Source organism: Setaria italica, chromosome IX (genome assembly GCF_000263155.2).
Source record: "Setaria italica strain Yugu1 chromosome IX, Setaria_italica_v2.0, whole genome shotgun sequence".
Classification (NCBI taxonomy): Eukaryota; Viridiplantae; Streptophyta; class Magnoliopsida; order Poales; family Poaceae; genus Setaria; species Setaria italica.
In genome coordinates, this window is record NC_028458.1 from 9,332,648 (window position 1) to 9,353,280 (window position 20,633).

The 20,633-nt window shown below is 44.0% G+C and overlaps 1 protein-coding gene across 5 annotated transcripts; it reads left to right on the forward strand.

Annotated features, from left to right (window-relative positions):
- Positions 1-7,780: 7,780 nt before the first annotated feature.
- LOC101771606 (protein ROOT PRIMORDIUM DEFECTIVE 1) lies at positions 7,781-16,391 on the forward strand. 5 transcript variants are annotated; one of them, XM_022823170.1, is made up of 8 exons: positions 7,781-8,037; positions 8,670-9,978; positions 11,069-12,721; positions 12,892-13,655; positions 14,899-14,973; positions 15,037-15,302; positions 15,429-15,632; positions 16,011-16,391. In XM_022823170.1, the coding sequence occupies exon 2, from the start codon at positions 8,758-8,760 to the stop codon at positions 9,910-9,912; it is 1,155 nt and encodes a 384-aa protein (XP_022678905.1). In that variant the 5' UTR covers positions 7,781-8,037; positions 8,670-8,757; the 3' UTR covers positions 9,913-9,978; positions 11,069-12,721; positions 12,892-13,655; positions 14,899-14,973; positions 15,037-15,302; positions 15,429-15,632; positions 16,011-16,391. The 5 variants fall into 5 exon arrangements, with proteins under 5 accessions (XP_022678905.1, XP_022678903.1, XP_022678906.1 ...); XM_022823168.1 differs by having other exon boundaries at positions 8,670-12,721; positions 16,011-16,389; XM_022823171.1 differs by having other exon boundaries at positions 8,670-12,721; positions 15,037-15,287; positions 16,011-16,389.
- Positions 16,392-20,633: the final 4,242 nt, after the last annotated feature.

Sequence of the window (20,633 nt, forward strand, 5' to 3'; positions counted from 1 at the left end):
TCAAAAGTTAGCATATGTGTTGGTTGTTTTGCATAAAAGGTGATTCAACCATACAACAATTTTCCCCCCTTTCCTTTTCTAATTGTGATGTGATGTTGTAAGTACCTTCAATCTTCAAGTAGTAGTGATTTGTTGTATGAGCTATTTTGTCCCGTGAGCCCTACCAATACGTATTTCTCTGTTTGTTTATAAGCGAGCCATATGCTAAAACAATGAAAGAGAGTTGGTTTCTTGCGCACTACTGGCTAAGTACGAGAATGCGGTTTCATTCGATGCATGACACCGACTTATCTGAAGAAATTAAGCCAAAAGCTTCATGATGTATCCAAATGCTAATACGGTTTTCATGCTTCTAGCATCGTCAACCAACACTCGACTTACTACATCTAGAGACACTTACAACCACACTATTACTCTAGGTCTCTGAACTCTCAAAATGCACATTGCATTCCCTAAATTTGCTAATTAGTTCACGTGACGTCCAAATCTCCATAACCTACGTTAGACTGCATGCGTGGCACGATGATTGTAGGTTGATATGGACCTGATCACCTGACATGTAGGGTCAACCTATCTTATCTCCTTCTCTTTCCGTTTCTCTTTGCCGGCCAAGCTCGTCCTGTCTGGCCCTAGCCTCAGCTAGCGCTGCTTGTCGATCCCCGTTGTGCCTGATGGCATGCTCGCCATGGGCCGCGGTTCCTCGCCATTGGAAGAGTTGCTTTGCCGCACGCCACCACTCCCCGTTGTACCCGTTGTTGGTGTTTTATACCCGGCAACCTATCAAGGGGATCCTGAGGTAGTAGATTGGTTGGTAGGGGATCGTCGAACCTGGAACTTGAAGGTAAAAGCGAGGACACAAGACACAGATTTATACAGGTTCAAACCACCAGAGTAGCGTAATATCCTACGTCCTGTTTGGTGGAGTATATTGCGCCCTACGCTTGAGTGTTGTTTGGTATTGAGAATTTGGTCCTTTGTTGTGGTTCTGCCGATCTAGGTACTCCTGCCCTCCTTTATATACTATCACTAGTCGGTTACAAGGTAGGAGTCCTATTAGAATTACAGGGTATGAGTCCTAGTAGGATTATAGGAGAATTCTAGTAGGAGTCCGTCTTCTTCCTTTCTTGCGGGTATTGGGGATCTATCCCTAAGAAGCCCCCGAGTGGTTCATAGTCGAATGTAGCAGTCTTTGAGTACTTTTCAGATCCTCGCCGAGTAGTATTAGTGCTCCTCGAGTACTTTGTCTGGCTGAATTTTCAAAGTTTTTCAAAGCTGCCATGAGGCTATGGTGTGCTCGAGCCCTTGATCGTCTAGATTTTGTAATCTTCATCTTTGGAATATGATATGGAGGGTGGTGGAAGTCGCACTCCATATGGAGTAGTGCCCGAGCCTTAGGTTGAATCCAAAAATCAGGCTAAGGGTCAATAAAATCTTGAATCTTTTTCTTTTATCTTTAAAAAAATCAACTGTTGGATGTAACTTATCAGCCTCCGAGCCTTGGAATGATTAAATAATCAATTCAAGGGTGTAGCGAGATTTAGTCTTCAAGCCAGTCATCGTCTGAGCAGTTTTGCGATGTCCAACCCCCGAGCTTATAGGTCAGGTGAGCCATAGGAGCCACGTCGAGTAGTTATTGGTGTTTAGCCCCCGAGCTTGGAAGCTAGCTGAGTCATTGGAGATGTTCCAAGTAGTAATTGGCGCTTAGCCCCCGAGCCTGGGAGCTAACAGAGCTATTAGAGGTACGCTGAGCATCCTGGAGAATCGTCGCCGAAGCTTGACCTGCAAAAATAGATGCATACATTATGTAGCGTATTGTAGAATTTCGGAACTACTGAAATTTATTCAGTGATGAATATAATATAAATGTTGTGTGTCATGCTCTTGTTTCGGCCATATTTTTCTCGAGTAGTTAGCCTGTTAAGTCCCTGTTTAGCTATTGCCACTGCGTGTGAGATCTTTGTCTCGTGTACGCGTACTGGCACTGCTGCTACGCGTCGGAGAGCTTTGTCTCGTGTACGTGTCCTAGCATTTAGGCATGACTAAAGATCCGAGGCTTTCACGAATTGAGGCGTGTTCTGTTCGAGTAGATTAACAACTGCTAAAAGAAGATATTTAAAATAAGTAGTCATCATTGCAACGAAAAGACTGTGCAATTGCGTGTAAAGTAGTCATTGAGACTTTTCTGCCTTTTTGACAACGAGAGTGCGTGTTGCCACGCATAGGATTTGTGCCTACTTAGGGTGTAGCCGCTGCGAGCCTCCAGCACTCAGTGCACCAAACTTCGTGGCAAAGCCTACTAATTCGGTGTACCAAGCATGTGGCGAAGCTTCCATAACTCACTGCACCAAATCCATAGCGATAGACTCCGTAATTCGGTGTACCAAGCCCATGGCTGTCAGTTAACATGCCCCAGGAATAATTGGCAAAGTGTAGCTCTGAAGGGTAATTCCCGTCGAGAGGCATACACAAATAAGTGGTCCGCGCGTTGCCCTGCATGCGGAAAATAAGTCGGAAAAATTATGTAAAATAACTAAAAAAGTGACTTAGCTTGATTCGTGAACGATTGTCGACGAAGCCGTGGTAGTCGTCGTGAAGCCGCAATGGTTGTTGATGAAGCCGACTAGTCTAAGTCGACTCCAACTAATTGTCGACGGTGTGAAGTCTGCCCAACTAATATTCTAGTCGAGACAAGTAGTCGAAGTTATCGTCGACGAGTCGGTGTTGCCAATTGTTGGTGTTGCCGCGAAGCACTTGAAGTCTTCTGGTGGCCTCCCATGTGTGCGTGTAGCATAATTCCACGGGTTTCCTTCCCTGGCACAAGAGCTAGCAGAAACGTGAAGAGGCTATTCCACCTGATCCTTGTATGTTGATCGATACTAACTCGGAGTTGCTACAATACTCCATGAGATTTATTCCTTTTCGGACTCGGCACGGTAATCAGCTCGACCTTGAACTGTTGGCCGGTTACCACAATTTGTACTTAGAGCTCTGATCGGATCAAACTCCATCTTGGACTTGACGCTGCCCACGATGCAAAATCCACTGGTTTGAGGCAGATCAACTCGTTGATCTTGCTTGCTAGTCAGCATAGGACAACGAACGCACCGCTTCGACTAGATTGGTCTTGATGATGAGGTCCTTCAAGCTCGCTCGATGATCTCGATGATCACCTCTACCTGGCGCATCAGATGTCGGTGTTTTATACCTGGCAACCTTACCAAGGGGTATCCCGATATAGTAGATTGGTTGATGGGGGATCGCCGGACCTGGAACTCAAAGGTAAAAGCGAGGACACAAGACACATATTTATACAGGTTCGGACTGCCAGAGTAGCGTAATACCCTACATCCTATTTGGTGGAGTATATTGCGCTCTGCGCTTGGGTGTTGTTTGGTATTGAGGATTTGGTCCTCTGCTGTGGTTCTGCCGATCTAGATACCCCTGCCCTACTTTATATTCTCGGTTACAATGTAGGCATTCTATTAGAATTACAGGGTATGAGTCCAAGTAGAATTTCTATTCGTTTTGGATTTTTACTATGTATCTAGACATACGTATATTTCTAGGTGCACATCAAAAGGTACGTATCTAGAAAAGCTAAAACAAATGGTAATTTGGGACGAAGGAGTAGATAACAATAATATCACTGAGGATACACTGTAGCATTAACCATGAAAGATATAGGTGGTTTCCACCGTTGGTGTCCTTATATTCAGAAAATTAGACAACATTTTCTTCGGGTTTAGCCTTACAAGATATTTGTGTCTATCATTGCGATGAATATAGTAGGGAAGATGGTGACATATTCCAATGGGGGCTAAGACGATGAGAACATTGAATAGAGCTCTAATGGTGAAGATACAAGTCCTATGCACATTACAATTACAAATTTACAATGGATACATGTACATATCCTTGGACCTCATCAGCTCAAAGAGATTATTGTCTTCTTTTTGAAGGAACAAAGAGATTGTCTTCTTGAGTGACTCAAAAGCGAGAGACTTGCCTGCCATTTGAAAAGCTCAAAGGTTCAAATTTGGGCAACTTATACCCAAAACGATACCATCAAGAGTTACTAAATGAACAGATCATTACATTGCATCATATGTTTTCCGTAGTACACACCCTGCTGGATGGGGGTGGGACATACATACTACTACTGCACAAAATAAAAATTAGATGGCCATATTGAAACTATATGTAGTTTGTAATTAACTTGCAAGTTGGTAGTTTGAGGAATATCAGTGTGGTCAATTTACTTCCTTTTTACTGGTTATTACTGGAATCCCTGCATTCCAGTTCAAATAACATATTTGTGGAAGCTTTCTTTGGATTGATGCACATCTGGATAACCTCTGTCCTCTCTCACCTGTCCAGCTTACAAGATTCAGGGAACGCACGTTGTTTGAGAGCTAGTTGATTTCTTGAATTTTTTTTATTTTTTTTTGTTTTTGCAGAAATATATAGTCGGATGGAACACTTGGGTCTATCGCCGCCGGCCCAGGCGGCGGAAGCCCATTACCGCCGCCGCAGCCGGCGGTAAAGGCCCGACCCCGCCGGCCCATGACGTAGCCGGCGGTAACGTCCTTCCGTCGCCTGGGCCGGTGGTAAGGACCCGTCGCCCTGCTCCGCCATGGTACGGCGTGGTCAGGGTCGTTACCGCCGCCTGGGCCGGCGGGGGTTCCCCCTATTTAGCCCCCCGTCCCCCCCCTCCCCCCCGCCGCGCAGCCAGGCCTCCGAGCCACCCACCTCTCCTCGTTCAGACGTTTTTGAGGGGAGAAACAGAGAGGGAGAGAAAGAAGGGAAGGAGGAAAGAAAGAGAGGAAAGAAGGGGAAGAAATCTCCTAGGATTCATGTAAGTTTTTCAATGTCCTAGTATAGTAAATCTAAAAATACATTGTGCTTTTAGATGGTAAAAATCTAGCTTAGTATGTATAGTAGATTCGGTATTTATTTTGTAGTTTAGTATTTAGATCTACGGATATGTTGTGTATTTTTAGATGTTAAAAATGTAGCTTCGTTAGTGTAGTATTACATTCGGTTTTTAGTTCATAGTTTAGTATTTAGATCTAGAAGTATTTGCTAGTATAGTTTCATGAATTTTTAATATTTTTATTATACAACCATAGGATGCCAAGGCGTGGAAAAGCTGGTAAAGCAAGGTAATCTCAGTGCACGTTATTCAACCGTACGTTAACCGGTAGTCGTATGATTTAATCTTAGTTGCTTCTTGTTCTTACAACGAAAATGGTAAAGGTGGAGTGGTGTTCCGTTGACCGGAAATGCGTTCGACCGTTTGCCTCTGCCTAGTGGTGTTCCAGTGCCCATGTGCTTTTACGGTGATCCTTGCAAGGTAGCCAAGTCCGATAAAGAGGACACGTATAGGCAGAGGTATTAGATGTGTTCCAACTTTGCGTTTGAGCCTACACTTCGTCAGCACCGCATTAACAAGATGCTGAGGAATTGATGTTGTGCAACAACTATTTTGTGCCATATGACATCTTGCATGCTTTTTTTGTTATGTAATAAATACATTTTTTGCAGACTCCTCCACCGCTATGTGATTTTGAGCAGTGGATTGACACTAAGATCAAGCCTGAGGACAAGGAGCACATGCAGTACATGTTGCAGTGGGCAGTAGAGAGCAAGGAGAGGATGGAGAAGAGGCTCAGAGAGGAGGCTGCAGAGAAAGAGCATAAGGAAGAGGAGGAAAGGAGGCGGCTTGCTGTGCAGAGGGAGGAGAGGGAGAGGAAGTTTGAGCGTGCACGCCGAGCCAAAGCAACGATGGAGGAGAACCCCGATGCCCTAAGGAAGGGAAAGTGGCCTCGTTGTACTCAGTAGGCTCCATTATTCGCTACTACTCCGTTGTGTGCGGTTGTGTCCATGTTTTATTCATGGATAATGTTGTGTACTGTTGGACTTTTGATTGTGTTGTGCTTAGGTAATGTACTTTGTTATTTGCCGCACGATTTTCATTCGTAGTTATCGATTATTTCAATTGTGTGCTTCTAATTATTAATTGGGAAATGTTTAGACTTGGCAGGGAAAACGCACGCAAACAATGAAAGGCATTTAACTTATTATGTAGATAGAGCAGTCATCGCACATAAAGATAATCGTAAACATCGTAATCGTACAATGAAGTAGCCCTACGCACTAAATGCGTCCTCGAAGCTATAGGGTCTCCACCTCACGTCAGTGTCGACCAAAGCGTCGAACATACCGATGAAGTCCGGGTAAGACTACTTTGTCTGAAGCCCCGTCCAAACCACCCGCAAGAAATGTAATCACAATTTCTCAGTTAGGACCTCGGAAATTCCAAATTGTAATAAGAATCGAAAAATAGTATTGGAAGAATCGTACCCTCCGATTTGATCTGCAATATGAGTGCTAGGTCCACCCTTCATGAAAAATTGGACATACCATATGATTGGTAAACCTCTTCTCGTGAAACCATCTATGTAAGCTCGATACCTCGGAGTTCCTTCAAGCGGAACCAACTCCCAAAAGTTTATATCCAGCCGTCTTTGCACTACAAACCTCACTGACACATCCGCTTGATCTCTGTCAATATCTAAGTCCCTACAGAGCCACTTGCATATGCCCCCCAAGTTCTCTCTCTTGCTCTTGGAACACACTTGGTAAAACAGGGGAATCCACTCAAATCTACCCCTTCTAGACCATATCTAATCTCCCCCAGCCTATAGTACACTTGAATATCACTATCCGACATGCCTGGCAACATACATGAAACGGGTAGTCCAAATTATTCTCAGTACTATACATAAATTAACTACAATAACAACCTCAATTGAATAAACAAACAACTATGTAACACTAAACCAAGCCTACTAACTAACTTTATCATAGACATGCACCAGAACAAATAAATCTAATAATGTTACCGAAAAACTATATTGTAATACCTAACCAAAAAATTATAATTTACTGCCTACATTTATCGCAGTGATTTACCAGAACAAACAAATTTAATATTGTTATCGGAAAAACTCTATTCGAATACCTAATTTAATAACTCATTTATTTATTCTAGCTATTTAACATAACAACTAAATCTAATAATACTGACTCTATTTTACTGTATATGCTAAATCAGATATACTAACTAATCTACTTTTTCCTATCTAAAAACAGCTAAAAGTTTCCAAGTCTAAATCTACGTCCACTGTTACTTCTAAGATGTACTAATATTTCTAAATCTCAGATCCACTAATATTTCTAAATCTAGATCTAAACTAAACTAAACTACGAGATTAAAAAAAATTTACCTGCGACAGACAGACGGAAGAAATTTCTTCCCTCTTCCACCTCCTCCTCCTCCTTTCTTTCTTTGTTTTCTTCCCTCTTCCTCCTCTCCTCTTTCTCTCTTTTTTTCTTCCCTCCTTTCCTCTTTCTCTTCCCTCTCCCTTCTCTGGCTTCTTCGGGCGCGCACTGGTGCGGGGGGAGGGGAGGGGTGCGGGCGGGTTATAAAGGGGCGACTGTTGCCGGCCTAGGCGGCGAAAGCCCATTACCGCCGCCTCAGCTGGCGGTACGCCTCGACTCACGCGCCAGCAGTTACGCCGGCTGATGAACGTTGGTGGGGGCCTTTACCGCCGGCTGAGGCGGCGGTAACTTCCGCCGCCAGGGCCGGCAGCGATAGCCCAATTCTGCAATTTTTCTATCCAACTATATATTTCTGAAAAATGGAAAAAATAAAAAAATAAAAAAACCTGATTTCTTGCACGCACCGGCAGAATCTCTCTTTGACACAAGGCGAGGCCATTGGGTTGGCGGCCCGAACTCCATTTGCCCAGCCCGTCTCCACCACCCGAGGCAGTCCACGAGGCTCCGCTACCGCCGGCCGTCCTCGGCTCCCCGCCGCCGTCGCCACCTCCCCTGACCCTCCGACGGCCGCCCGCGCTCGGCTCCCAACTAGGACTACAAGTCACCGACGTCCACCCCAATCCAGCGAAGTGCGGCAGTGCCTTCCCCGCTCGCGGGAGGAGCCCAAATCCCGCAGCCGCCACTCTCCGCCAGGTTCTGCTCTCAGGAACTTTACTCCCCAATTCTATTGCTGGGGTTTCGGTTATATGGAGATGGAGATAGGCTTTGCGGCCGCTGCTGAGCGTTAGTATAAGCACTTTTGGCTCCCTAGTCTTTGCCACCATGCTAGCATTTGATTTGGGGACGATTGACTGAAACGGGTCGAATTTCACGAATTTTGGGATACGTTCTCGTTCTATTTTTGTGATGCATTACCGGCCTGCTTTCTGGATCAGCTTCAAACAGCTCTAGTGACTCAGTAGTGAGTTCCGTATGATGCCTATGAAGCACGCCTCACATTGGAATAAAAGTATTGGACCAATCCCATAAAAAAACGCTCATCCTGAAATTCTCAAGTCTTGCCACATAAGCTCAAACGCCCCATGTTAAACGAGGATTCTCCAACCTGAGACTCACTTCGTTAATTATGTTACATATCTTTCTATGTCAATACTTCATTTTGTGCTGTATTTGGAGAGAAGGAGAGGAGCTTGTCCCCTATTGCATTGAATATGGCAGCGGCAAGCAGCGACCACATTAGATGTTCCCTGTGCAGTTTGATTCCTGAGATGCAAATAGTAGGCTATTTGGCATGGCGGAGGATATAATTTTACTTCTTTTTGCAGGATTTTAAGCACAAGATGCTGGTTCTTTATGTGCACTCATGAATGCTTGAACCTGGAGTGACTACATAGCTTGGTATTCATCACATAAATGACGGGAAGAAGATTGGCAGGGCATGAGTATTTGAGTCCCAGAACCATTTACTTCATACAATGGAAGTCTATGTCATCATTCTCAGCTGGTCATGGACGCCGACCCAAGAAGAAGCTATATCACCGTGAGCCTGGTCTTGACAAGGCCATGGACCTTCAAAAGAAGCCTGCCCTCCTCCTTCGTCTTCGTGACCTCATTTTGGCACAAAGGACAGGTTCATTACTTGTACGCGACCTTGAAAAGGAGGTTGGCTTTGTCCAAAAATGGAACTTTCTTTCGCTTATCGAGCGCCATCCCAATATCTTCCATGTCTCTGGTGGAAGTGCTTCCCGAGAGCCCATTGCTGTCACGCTTACTGAGAAGGCCAGAAGGATATCAAATGAAGAGGATCGAGCACGAGAGCTAATGGAGCCAATCTTGGTGAAAAATTTAAGGAAGTTACTGATGATGTCAATGGACTGCCAGATTCCCTTGGAGAAGATTGAGCTAATCCAGTCTGAACTGGGCTTACCTAAGAACTTCAAGAACAACATGCTTCCAAGGTATCCTGAATTTTTTTCAATCCGTGATGTGAAGGGATTGGACTATTTGTGTCTAGAGAATTGGGACTCTTCACTAGCAGTCACAGTGCGAGAAGAAAAAATAAATTTTGAGGGTTTCCAGATAGGCTGTAGAGGGATTCCTAAAGATGGAAATATCTTGGGTCCTTTTGCTTTCAAGTTGAAGTACCCAGCAGGATTCAGGCCAAACCGGAAGTACCTTGAGGAAGTTGTCAGGTGGCAGAAGATGGCATTTCCTTCACCTTATTTGAACGCTAGGCGAGTCGAGTCAGCAACGCCACAGGCTCGAAAGCGAGCCGTTGCTGTTCTGCATGAGATTTTGAGCCTGACAATGGTGAAGCGATTGACATCTGATAAGCTAGATGTATTTCACAATGAGTACAGGCTTCCATGCAGGTTACTTCTTTGTTTGGTGAAAAATCATGGCATCTTCTATATCACTAACAAGGGAGCAAGAAGCACTGTCTTCCTCAAGGAGGCTTATGAGAACAGTGATCTCATTGATAAGTGTCCTTTATTGAAATTCCATGATCAGTTTGCGTCTTTGATTGGCCGACCATGCTCCAACTCAGATAATCCACTGCCAATATAATTGGAGTGTAGATTTACTGGTCAGCATACAAACTACGGTTGGTGCGTTTGTTTAGTTGAAACTCAGGTCAGCTCATCGAAGCACATTTGCACATGCCACTACAGTTTTAGTCCTATGTACAATGGGTGTTTCTCTCAGCTCAGTAGCTAAAAAGAGAATTAAAGAATGGAAAAAACTAGCGACCCATCTTCAAGCTATCTGAGAAATCAAGTGACAGTGCTGCAGATTAGATAATTGGTTGTACCAGAAGCTGCATATTTATTCCCCACAGCCCCTTCAAGTTTTAGGTTTGGATCTTAGGGGAGATATGGATGGTTAGAAAGGATTTTCTCCTGTTATGCAGCTTATAACCCAAAACAAATTTATGCCATTCTTATTATTATAATATTTACTTTGCTTCTCTGGACTGTATCATACTACCTTGTGATTCTTCTTGCAGAAGTGTACTTGATATCATTCTACACCTATGCATGTGTCACAGTTGTAGACAGCGATTGCTTAGTTTGCATGCTTCCATCGATCGATTAAACCTATGGTTAATGGTATTAAGCCAGTCCGGTATTGTTTCTCAGTCTGTTCGTTCTTTTGATTATTTCTGCATCTATACACAGGTAGAAAGCACCTATAAAATGCCAGAGATATTGTCAGTAGATGAAATTAGACCGTGGAATGGTCTGCTAGCTTCTGAATTTATTCAGAGGACCAAAGTTTTCTATATTCATGAATCATGATATCTGATTGTTGCCTCATGGTTATTGCTACTTAGTTATTTCAAACGTGTCCACTGGGTGGTAACTCCCACAACCATCCACATACTTGTTTATTTTTCTGATCTAGCTGCTGAATAGGCATTTAAGATGTATAAGAATGAGAAATAGCCTCATGCACAACTTGCACAATTAGTAATATTCTTACTTGAAAAGTTGAAATCTAATTAAAGGCTTTTAGAAATTTTATTAGCCATATAAATAGATCTAGTGCTGGTAGCTAATGTTTTTCATTATGTGGAGACTTCAGCAGAACTTACAGGCAACTTTACAGCACAAATGTTGTGTCCTCCTATGTTGTTCGTTTTAGTTTCAACTTCAGATATAATGGTAATAACCCAGGTCAGTACTATTTCTCAATCTGTTATTTCTTATGTCCATATCTTCAGGGCAGAAAGCACCTCTAAATGCTCCGGATATTGCCAGTAGCTGAAAATTTTCCTTCCATCTAGCACATCCAATGGTATGCTAGCTTCTGAATTTGTTGACGGTACCAAGCTTTTCAATGTTCATGATATATATCTCCTTGTTCAATGTTCATGATATCTCATTATTTCTTTATACTTCTGTTATTTAGCTACTTCAGTCATGTCTGTTGGATGATCACTCCCATAACCCATGGACCTATTTTTGTATTAGCAGGGCTTGTTCAATGAATTGCAGCATCACATTCTTGTAGTTCCATGTTATTTGAGTGAGTAATGACTTAGTCTTAACTAATTTTATTGCGTCCTATAGTACTGGCTTTGGTCTTAACTTCAGAGATAGTTTCTCAAATGATTGAAATGTGAATTTGGTTAGAACATTGTCAGCATCCTCATGTTGTGAGTTATCTGCTTCCTTGCTGTTGAACTGAAAACAGAGGACGGATAAGAGTATTTATGTTCACATGCTAAACATGCATTAATCAAATATTCCTTCTGATTCCAAATATAAGTCGTTTAGGACATTGCCACGGTCTCCAATATGATACTTTGACTTGCAATTTTATAAAAGTATATTGTTTCCAATATAGATGGTTATATATAACGAAAGTATTTCTATGATGAATCTAATGACATCAACAGTGTGGTGTCAGTCTATATAACTTTTCATATATTGGTGGATCAAGTTAAAGAAGTTTGACTGACTAGAATTCTTAAACGGCCTACACTGGAAATCTGGAATAGGAGGAAGTATTTGGTATAGTTTAAAAAAAGAGGAAGTATTTGGTAACCATGTGTGCACAACTGCACATTATTGTTGTTTCTTTTTTTGGAAAGAAGATTATTGTTGTTTCTAATATCACGTGTTAATGGCTACCGGTTTACATTTTTGTTATTTTTGTTCCATGTGTTAATGCCTATGTACCAGTGTCTATCGCACATCAATGAGAAGAATTGAGATAATGACTGTTCACTTTTCCTTCCCTATCACTGATTGTGCTGACTTACTAGCCCTGTTTCAGATTGCCATAATTTATAGACCCAACTACCGTGGACCACATTCAATCCGGTCCAGTATGGAAGATCCATTTGATTGTTGTGTGCTCCTGGATTATCATTGCACTTGATAGTAATGTGTGTCTGTACTACAGTGATCATCTTTTATTGCCAGTCTAACATGTGTCCCTGTGTTCCTGGTGGCTGGTGCTCTGATATTCTTGTTCTAGATGTTCTGTGTAGAAGTTCAAAATTTTAGTTGCTTCGTCTATTATTCTACTGTGACATAGATGTGAATAATGTGCTTCGGCTGGTTAACACATATCTATTTCCCCCTATCATAGACCTACTAATGTTTGCAGTGTGCTCTCTCAGAATTTTGTCCTGCAGCATTTGTATTTTATATAATCATCACACTTCATGTTGCGGATTGCCCCTTTTCTGTTAACCAAGACTTGCGCACATGGGATTATTAGCCCCACTTCTTTGTGATGCGCTTGTAATAGCTGGCCAGGGAACTCACAGTAGGGTCAATGGTGATAAATGCTGGCCTATGATTTTTTTTTTGAAGATCAATGCTGGCCTATGAATTATTATGTGATCTATATCAATCTGGAAGAGGTATGCAACAATGTAAATGTTTCGTGTTAATTTTTTTAGAATTTAGCATAGAAATCAAATCTATTGAAGTTGAATATATAATCACGGTTGTCTATAGAATCAATGCTTTCTGTCACTTGTCAGGTTATTTTGTGGCAGGTATGTTGTACTAATGTTTCTTTTTGGTGAAGGTACTGCTTTGTGTCAGAATTGATACATTCTGCAGCTGTCAAATAAAGAGACTTTCCAACTGAGTGCTCTGACAGACTAATGCCATCCTCTGAAAGGCTGTGGGTTACATAGTTGCTTGCTGCTGAATAATGACCAATGAAATTGGGGGCACTCACTCTGTTGTTGATCTGGGACCAGATTCTAAACGGGAGGAGAAGGCTTTAGCAATGGGTCATGCCAACCCCGCAACAGGCTAATAATAGGCACATGTTTGGATCCTTTTCATACCTCCTTCAATATCTTGAGTTTGTTTCGATATCTCAGTACCAAAGTGGCTGTCCACAATCCAATCCACATGGAATGCCTTGGTGGGAGATGCATTACTGATGTTCTCAGACTTCACTGCAACGCTAAACCAAGCTTTCAGTGGGATCCGTTGGAATAATCAGATGAACATATGCCAAGTAAAGTTCAACCGACAAAATTATGGGCGGTGTGAGCACATTGAGGTGAAATCATGCCAACTGGCTGCTGCTCAGTTTGTTGCTTGATTATAACCCATGAAAGTGAGGAGCATATACAGGGGTGCAGCAATTGGGACCAGATTCTGCAGGCACCAAGATGACACCCATAATGATAGTGGTCATGAACCTGGTCAGATGCACTAAAAGCTAGATTTTGATGGGAGGTAGTGGCTGATAGTTTAGGCAGGCCTATCCTGAAGTCATACGAACAATGGATGGAGACTAGACGCCCTTTTCGGATCCTGCTTTTCTTCCTTCTGGTAAGCATTTATGCCTCCCTCTTCAGTAGCCTTTCCATTTGCTGTTTCTTCCACAACTTACATTGTGAACCTTGCATTGGCCTCTTAAATCTGTGGGGCTCTATTATTGGCCACCAAGAGCACATGCTTTTACTTTCCTCCCCCAGTCACCGTCAGCCCCTAGTGAGTGACCCATCTGGATTTCCATTTGATGCGTCTTCCTTGTACACCATTCTTTGCTTGCCTATCGCTGTCCTTGGGGTAGCATTACCCGTTTGATAAACAACTTTTGTGTGTGTGTGTGTCTGGGGCCTGCCTTTCAAAGTTGGCAACTTCCACAAAATCACAAGGTTTATCGCTGCTTCAGCACCGGCTTGCCTGGTTGGTTTTGGTGTCCCTTTCCCTGGACCCTGCCTTGACTTTAGGAAGCTGCCATTACCTTTACTTGCCCTTCACTTTGATTTCTATACTGAACACCTGATTTAGACCTAAATCTAATTTATGTCCCCAATTAGGTGGTTTTCTGGCTTCCTGTAGTTTATTGCTCGATACATCATTACCCTCTTGATTTCTGCTGGGATTCTGTTAAACTTTATTGTTGGTTCTTACCTTTTCCATGTTATTGAGAATTAGTTTCTCAGGCTTTAGAGAAATTTGATTGATCCCATAAATCGTGTCACTAAACGTCTCTTCGGCGGTTGAACGTCACGATTAGGTTTGGCCGGCCCAGACCGCCGCTCTTTGTCATTTTTCACCTAGTGCCTATCCATTTGGAGGAGAGAGCACCTCATTCAGGCCGTGCAACCACTTCTCTTTCGCTTGCTTGAATGAGCAAATTGGTGCTTAGCGGGCGAAACAATCCTGATTTGAACATCGGTGCCTGCTCGGCCGTCACCATCCGTCCTTCCGGACAAGAATTTGGACTATGTATCAGTGTCACCCTGGAGTCTGGTTTCTTCCGACTCCTCCAGCAGCAAGTCATTTTTATACTTGTCTCATCTGAAGAAAGTAATGTTGCGTTGATCTATCCGTGGAGTAGGGGTCCATCCTGGCGTAGCCTTGTGTGATTTGTTAGGTTCAGATTTCGCAATCTGAGCATACAATCGGGCTGTCTGTCTGTCCCTCTGTACCCATTCCATTGGTAGTGTTTGGAAGCCAGCTTCCTGATCTTTCTTTATCCCCGCCATGTTGACAAGTAAAGACACAGGCATATTATTCTTCCTGCCCATTACTGAAGAAAACGATTTTATTCCATGTCAATCAGGCCAAGCATCTGGAGAGGGAGATGGATCATTCCATCTTTAGCTCACCACCAAACCCACCGGATCAATCCACTGAGGTAAGCGTTGGAGATAGCTTCTTGATCACCCGGTTGCATAGTTTATACCTTTAATTTGTGCAGATTTCGTAGGGACACACCTGGGTGCTGGAGCAATCATATTCCTATCTTATTGGTTGGACCAATAGCTGCTTTACCTGATTCATTCATAGGGTATAAAGATTGTGCCGGACTGCCGGCAGCAGTATCGTGGAATGCAATGGCACAGATAAACTTACTTTATTCGCAAAACAGAAGATGGACAGGAAATAAGGTCTACTAAGCTACCTGCAAAAATCAAGTTGCAGTGCACCAGAGGTCAATTCTTGTTGAAGGTAATCACCAATCAGGTAATGAGCTCTTCCGGTGTTTGGTACGGCTTTGTTGCGGAACAAGAATACAAGATGATGATGATGAGACCACCCTAATGCGCTGCCCTAATCGCCGTTTTCCATTCATCCTATGTCTTGTACTAGCTGTGGGTAGCGGGCGAGGGCAGATGCGTCCGCGGCGGTGACTTGTGCAAGCTGCATTGCGTCCGGTTCCGATCCGAATGATGGTGGAGGACCGCTGCGTGCGTGGTGTGTGGGGCTGCCGCGCGCGGCCGGTTTTTGGTCTTGTCTGCTGCCGCGGATGCCGCTGCCGGGTGAAGCCATGCGCCCGCACCTTTCTGCCAGCAGGTATCTATTTGCCTTCGGGTTAGGTCTCTGTACCTTTTGCTTCCTTCGGCATCAATCCACCTCACTCACACATCTCACTCTCCTTTCCTTTGTCCTCTTGTCCGGTTGCACTCTGTTCTACATTTATTTATCTAATATTTATTATGATGAAAAATGCTAAAACTCATAGTAGACAAGTTTATTTCTCTCTAGAGCTTTCTTCTGGTGTTCCTTTCCTCCCCTGTCACGTTGCATGCTCGCAGCAATTACAAAGGTGATGGTGGCGTGGGAAAGGGACGCGTGCATAATTGCTCACTGCACAGCACGCGCACCTATGATCTACTAGTACTATCTATCTACGTGCACGATGCATATAATGGAGCTTGCCCTCCCGTGCAGTTTTGTTTGTGTGCTTTTGATCCATGAGCCTGACGACGGCAACAGTGACGGCACCTCCCCTTCTTTCGGCGGCAGCACTCCGCACGACGCGAGGGCGTGGGGTGGAGTAGGCTTTTGGCATTTGCGAGGAGAGCCGCCGGGAGGAAAGGAAAACCACCCCATTTTCCAGAGGCCAGCGCGTGCGCTTCTCAAAGCCATCCATACAATACGCCAGCCCGAGTGATGGAGGAGGCTCTTGGGATGCGACGGGATGAGGTGTCCCGTGAGGTGTTTTATTTGTTGCCACTCCTGACATGGTCGGTCACGTCCCAATTGTAATGTAATTCCAAAGAATATTATATATATATATATATATATATATATATAACCTTCGCTTGCACATATGTACACTCACTAAAATTCTGTGGAGGATCATGATTCTGAAAGCCAGCCTTTATGCCACTGGACAGTGGCGTTGCCATGTACCGCGTGGCAAAAGACCTGGCCATTATTGTGTCCTGCTACTATCAGTGCCTGTGCCGTGTGGATCCATTCGGCGATAGCAGAGTAGTGGTCTCTGTTGGCAACACAAGTCGTGTCAACTATCATCATGGGCATGGGCACGGCCGCACGGAGGAGGAGCAGGATCGGCGCGCTCGCAGTCGCAGGCAGCACCACCTGTGGCTGCCGGTTGCCGATGCCGTCGGTGGGGATCGAGACGACAGCAAGGCCATCTCATCACAGATCACACCACCGGCGTGGCGGTGCGGTGCGGCGTGGTGCCGCAGCCGCTGTGGGTGTGGGTGGCCTACTAGCGAGCAAGCTAAAAGGCAGGCTGTTGTTGGGGCTTGGAATCGGCCTTTTCGTTTGCATTTTTCTTTTATCAACACCCCCACTCTACTACTGTTGCTACGCGATCCCAACAATCCATACCTAAACTGGTCCCCCTTTTGTTTGCAAAAGTGGGAGACGGTTAGCTGCAGAAATATCTAGAATTATTGTTATTATTGTTGAACTCGGTAGCAGTGGACACACCATCTCAGGAGTTTCATTTCCTCCCATTTGCTTCCAACAACACCAGTCTCAGCATGTAGTTTTGTGTATGGAATCAAATTTCATATTAGCATTCTAAACCTATGAAAATAACCACGAGAATTTCTTCAAATAATTTAGACTTTGGAGTAGTAGATCGAGCTTAAATTTAACCCGGAGGTTAAAATTTTAAAGTGGATTATTTGAAGTAGTATAAAATGGACCTTTCCCTGTCCAACCTAGACCGTGCTTGGTATTTGTCCATGCCAATTGAGTGAGACGTGCACATGGCGTCGCACCACGCATGACACACAACCCGCCGCGCCTCGCAACGCAGGGGGCGCACTCATCGGAGCTGGCTGCTGTTGCTTGGAGCTAAGGCAAGCGAGCACCGCGTTGCACGCACCATCGTCTTGCACTGGCAACGACGACCTGTTCCTGTCTCTGCAACCTCACTACTGCAATCCATCATCTTAAAAGAAAAATGTCTTTTTTCTCTCTCTCCCTCTCTTCTATACATTTCGATTCTCGACGATCAGACGATGACATTATCATCAGTATACCACGATCGATGGGCACTGCCTAGAGATGGCGACCAGGCCAGGATTTGAATCTCATCATGATACAAAGGTGGCCGCGTCAGCTGGCATCTCGCACAGTGCCGCGGTCCAATCCCACACCAGAAAGGAAAAAAAAAAACCCGATGATGCCAGCCATGGCCGGGGCCCGGCGACGATGAGGACACGCGGCAGCTCTCAGCTGCACCTGTGCGTGACGGAAACGGTGCACAGGCACACGTAGTACGACCCCAGAACAGTGCCGTGATGAGGAGAGGAAGAGGATGGGCCCCACCACCACCCGTCGGCGTCGTTCTTTTTCTCTCTTCTGTTGCGGCAGGTCAGCTCCATCAGGATGTGGCTGTACGTCCATGGATGGAGAGAACCTTGGCTACCTAAGCCTAGCAGCTATAGCTAAGGCTTTGAACATGCTCGATGCCCGTCATGTAGCCCTCCGGGGGGCGCACGAGGGGACCCGCCATCTTTGCATTTGTGGGAGGAGGCATCTCATCGGCGACAACGAGAGGATCGGAGAGAAAAGAAAAGAAAAGCGCATGATGGATCGGAGGGGAAATAAAAGGTGCATATGGTTGAGGATATGTAGAGATGGGGTGACTTAGATTCTCACCTAACATGGCTGGGTTTTCCTTTTCTTTTTAGATAGAAATAACATGGTTGGGTTTGATTGGATGGAGTTGGGGTACCAGTCATCATTTGTGCCCAGAGAGGGCTCATCACTAGCTCTCAGAGTTGGGTTAGGCTTTGTTTAATTAAGGAGAGGTCGTCGATCAAGTACACAAAAAATTGTAGTGCCATGGCAAATTGCCCATGGATTGGGGAAGGCGTCGGGATAAATAAGCATATCACGTGGTTTCAACTTTCGGCCAGATTCGGTTGGACACTCTAGATTTCAGCTGAGGTAGTGGGATCAGGCTATCTCTATATAATTAGGCCGCTTTCTTGTCGTGTCAGACGTGATGTATGCTTAGATTGTTGGTGGTGTTAGTCTAGGGGTTGTGGTGCCCAGTTCTTTATTTTGTATTCTCTCTTTTTTATCTCCTCCTTTTTTTCAGGCATATGCCTTGTAAATCCCATTTAAGCTTCCTGCATCTTCCATTATTATTAGTGTCTTGCGATGCAGTTTTCTCGAGTAGTTAAGCCTGGATGGTCGACGTGGTTAGTGTTGATGGGAGCAATAATAGAGTCATGGAATTTCCCCCCGAAAAGGGGAGAATGAAAATGGTACCTATCACAATCACCTGCATGTCTATCAATGAATCTGTCTTCACGTACTTGTTGGACGGGCATATGATTTTACCTGCCTTTTAAAATTTCAGCCACGTCTATTTCCTCCCCTCCATTCACCTCTCCTTTTCATTATCACACCCAATTCCTTGCCCTATGGCAGAGGCTGAAAGCAGAAGCGATTCCATCAGCATGAGTGGACGCAATACTTGCATCTTTGCTGTGTGGTCCTATCAATACATGCATGTCGATGTTGGTCGCCATGGCCGTACGGTTCCTCTTTGCATCTGCCTAATGTGTGTGAAAGTAGTGCCTTAAAGCACAAGACTTTAACTTTTCCCAGGTTACTTCAGAGTCACAGGGATTTGAAGAAAGCCATATGCATATGGCTAGCTATATGGTGTGGGGGAGCAATGCTGGTTACCAGCCACCATCGAGGTGGATCGATGATAGCATAGGATAAGTGGTGTGGTGTTCTCCATGATCTTGATCCCACGAGGCAGCAGCCTAGATCTTTATTTTTGGCACATTGGTTTATATAAAACCATAGGATAATCCTTGGCTTTAGTAGACCCCATGCATGTGCTTGGTATAGGCTCAAAAGGCTAAGCATATGGAGCATGTCGATATGAGATCAAATCCGTGCCATCATTGTTGGCTGGTGTTTTGGTTTGGCTTCCAAGGAGGAAATAATTAAGTTCCATGTGTAGTGGTGTATGGAGGCTATGTGTCTAGTACTAAATGGGTCAAGTGGTAGCATGAGCTGTACTATGTGACTATTTGTAGGTAGTATTTGCTAGGAACAGAAGACATTTCTTTCTTTCTTTTACAGAGGGGAGATTCCACCCATCCACCTTTTGTTGTCAAATAATGTTCCATCTCTTTCGTTCTCCTTATGCATATTGAACTTTGAGCTGAATAAAATGGTTCCTTCGAAGTGCATTAGGTTTCAGATGTGACACATCATTTAAAAAACAACGGTTACTAATATTAGGGAATTTGGTTTGAGAAAATCCATTTAAATGCAAACAACATATCCTTCAAATAACCCATATCGATCGTTAAGTTGTGTTAGCTGTTCTAGCTACTTTTTAAAATTTGTATTCCCCTACTTAATTTTTTTTAAAAAAAAGTCGGTGTGTTTTCTCTAAGAAGAGGCTAAATTTTCCTACAATATGTGCAAGCAAACTTTCAACCTAAAAATGTTACTATAAACAAATCAACTTTGAGTATTTTTTGCATGAAATTTCACCTTTATAATGGATAGATAGACCATCCAAAGTTGAGTATAATTTTCTGTTTGCAGTTTGGGGCTAGCTATCCTTCTTTTCCTCTATCTATTTTTGAGGTGAGCAAGCATCAAACATTCTAGATATGGACGAGCTATCTTCGAGCAAGTTGCCCTTGCACCTTTGCGCGGGACGGCCACTCTATCATGATCCATGCATGCATTTCTCCCACACCACACGTGAACCGGTGAAATTTTGAAGGAACAAAACCTTTAGCATATATTGGTGTGGTGCACTTCTCTCTTTTTTGCCTTTCTCTCCCCCTCTTTGCTTTGTTAGATAAATGGAGGAATCACCCTTTACTCCTTTAGTTGACTGATGAAGTGAACGCGAAGGTGACACGACGACCATGGGTGCAATGGATGATGCCTGACAGTTAACCATATCTCACTAATCTTTTGCGGTTGTGATATTAAAAAGGCGGGCTCACAAGAATCCATGCTAAACATGACAAATGTAATTGGAGACGCTGTGTGTCTCTGTAGTGAAAACGATTGAACCTAGGGCCATGTTTAGTTCAC

Excerpts from the sequence above, each read along its gene's own strand:
- LOC101771606 (XM_022823170.1), top strand. The coding sequence starts at position 8,758 with ATGACGGGAAGAAGATTGGCAGGGCATGAGTATTTGAGTCCCAGAACC.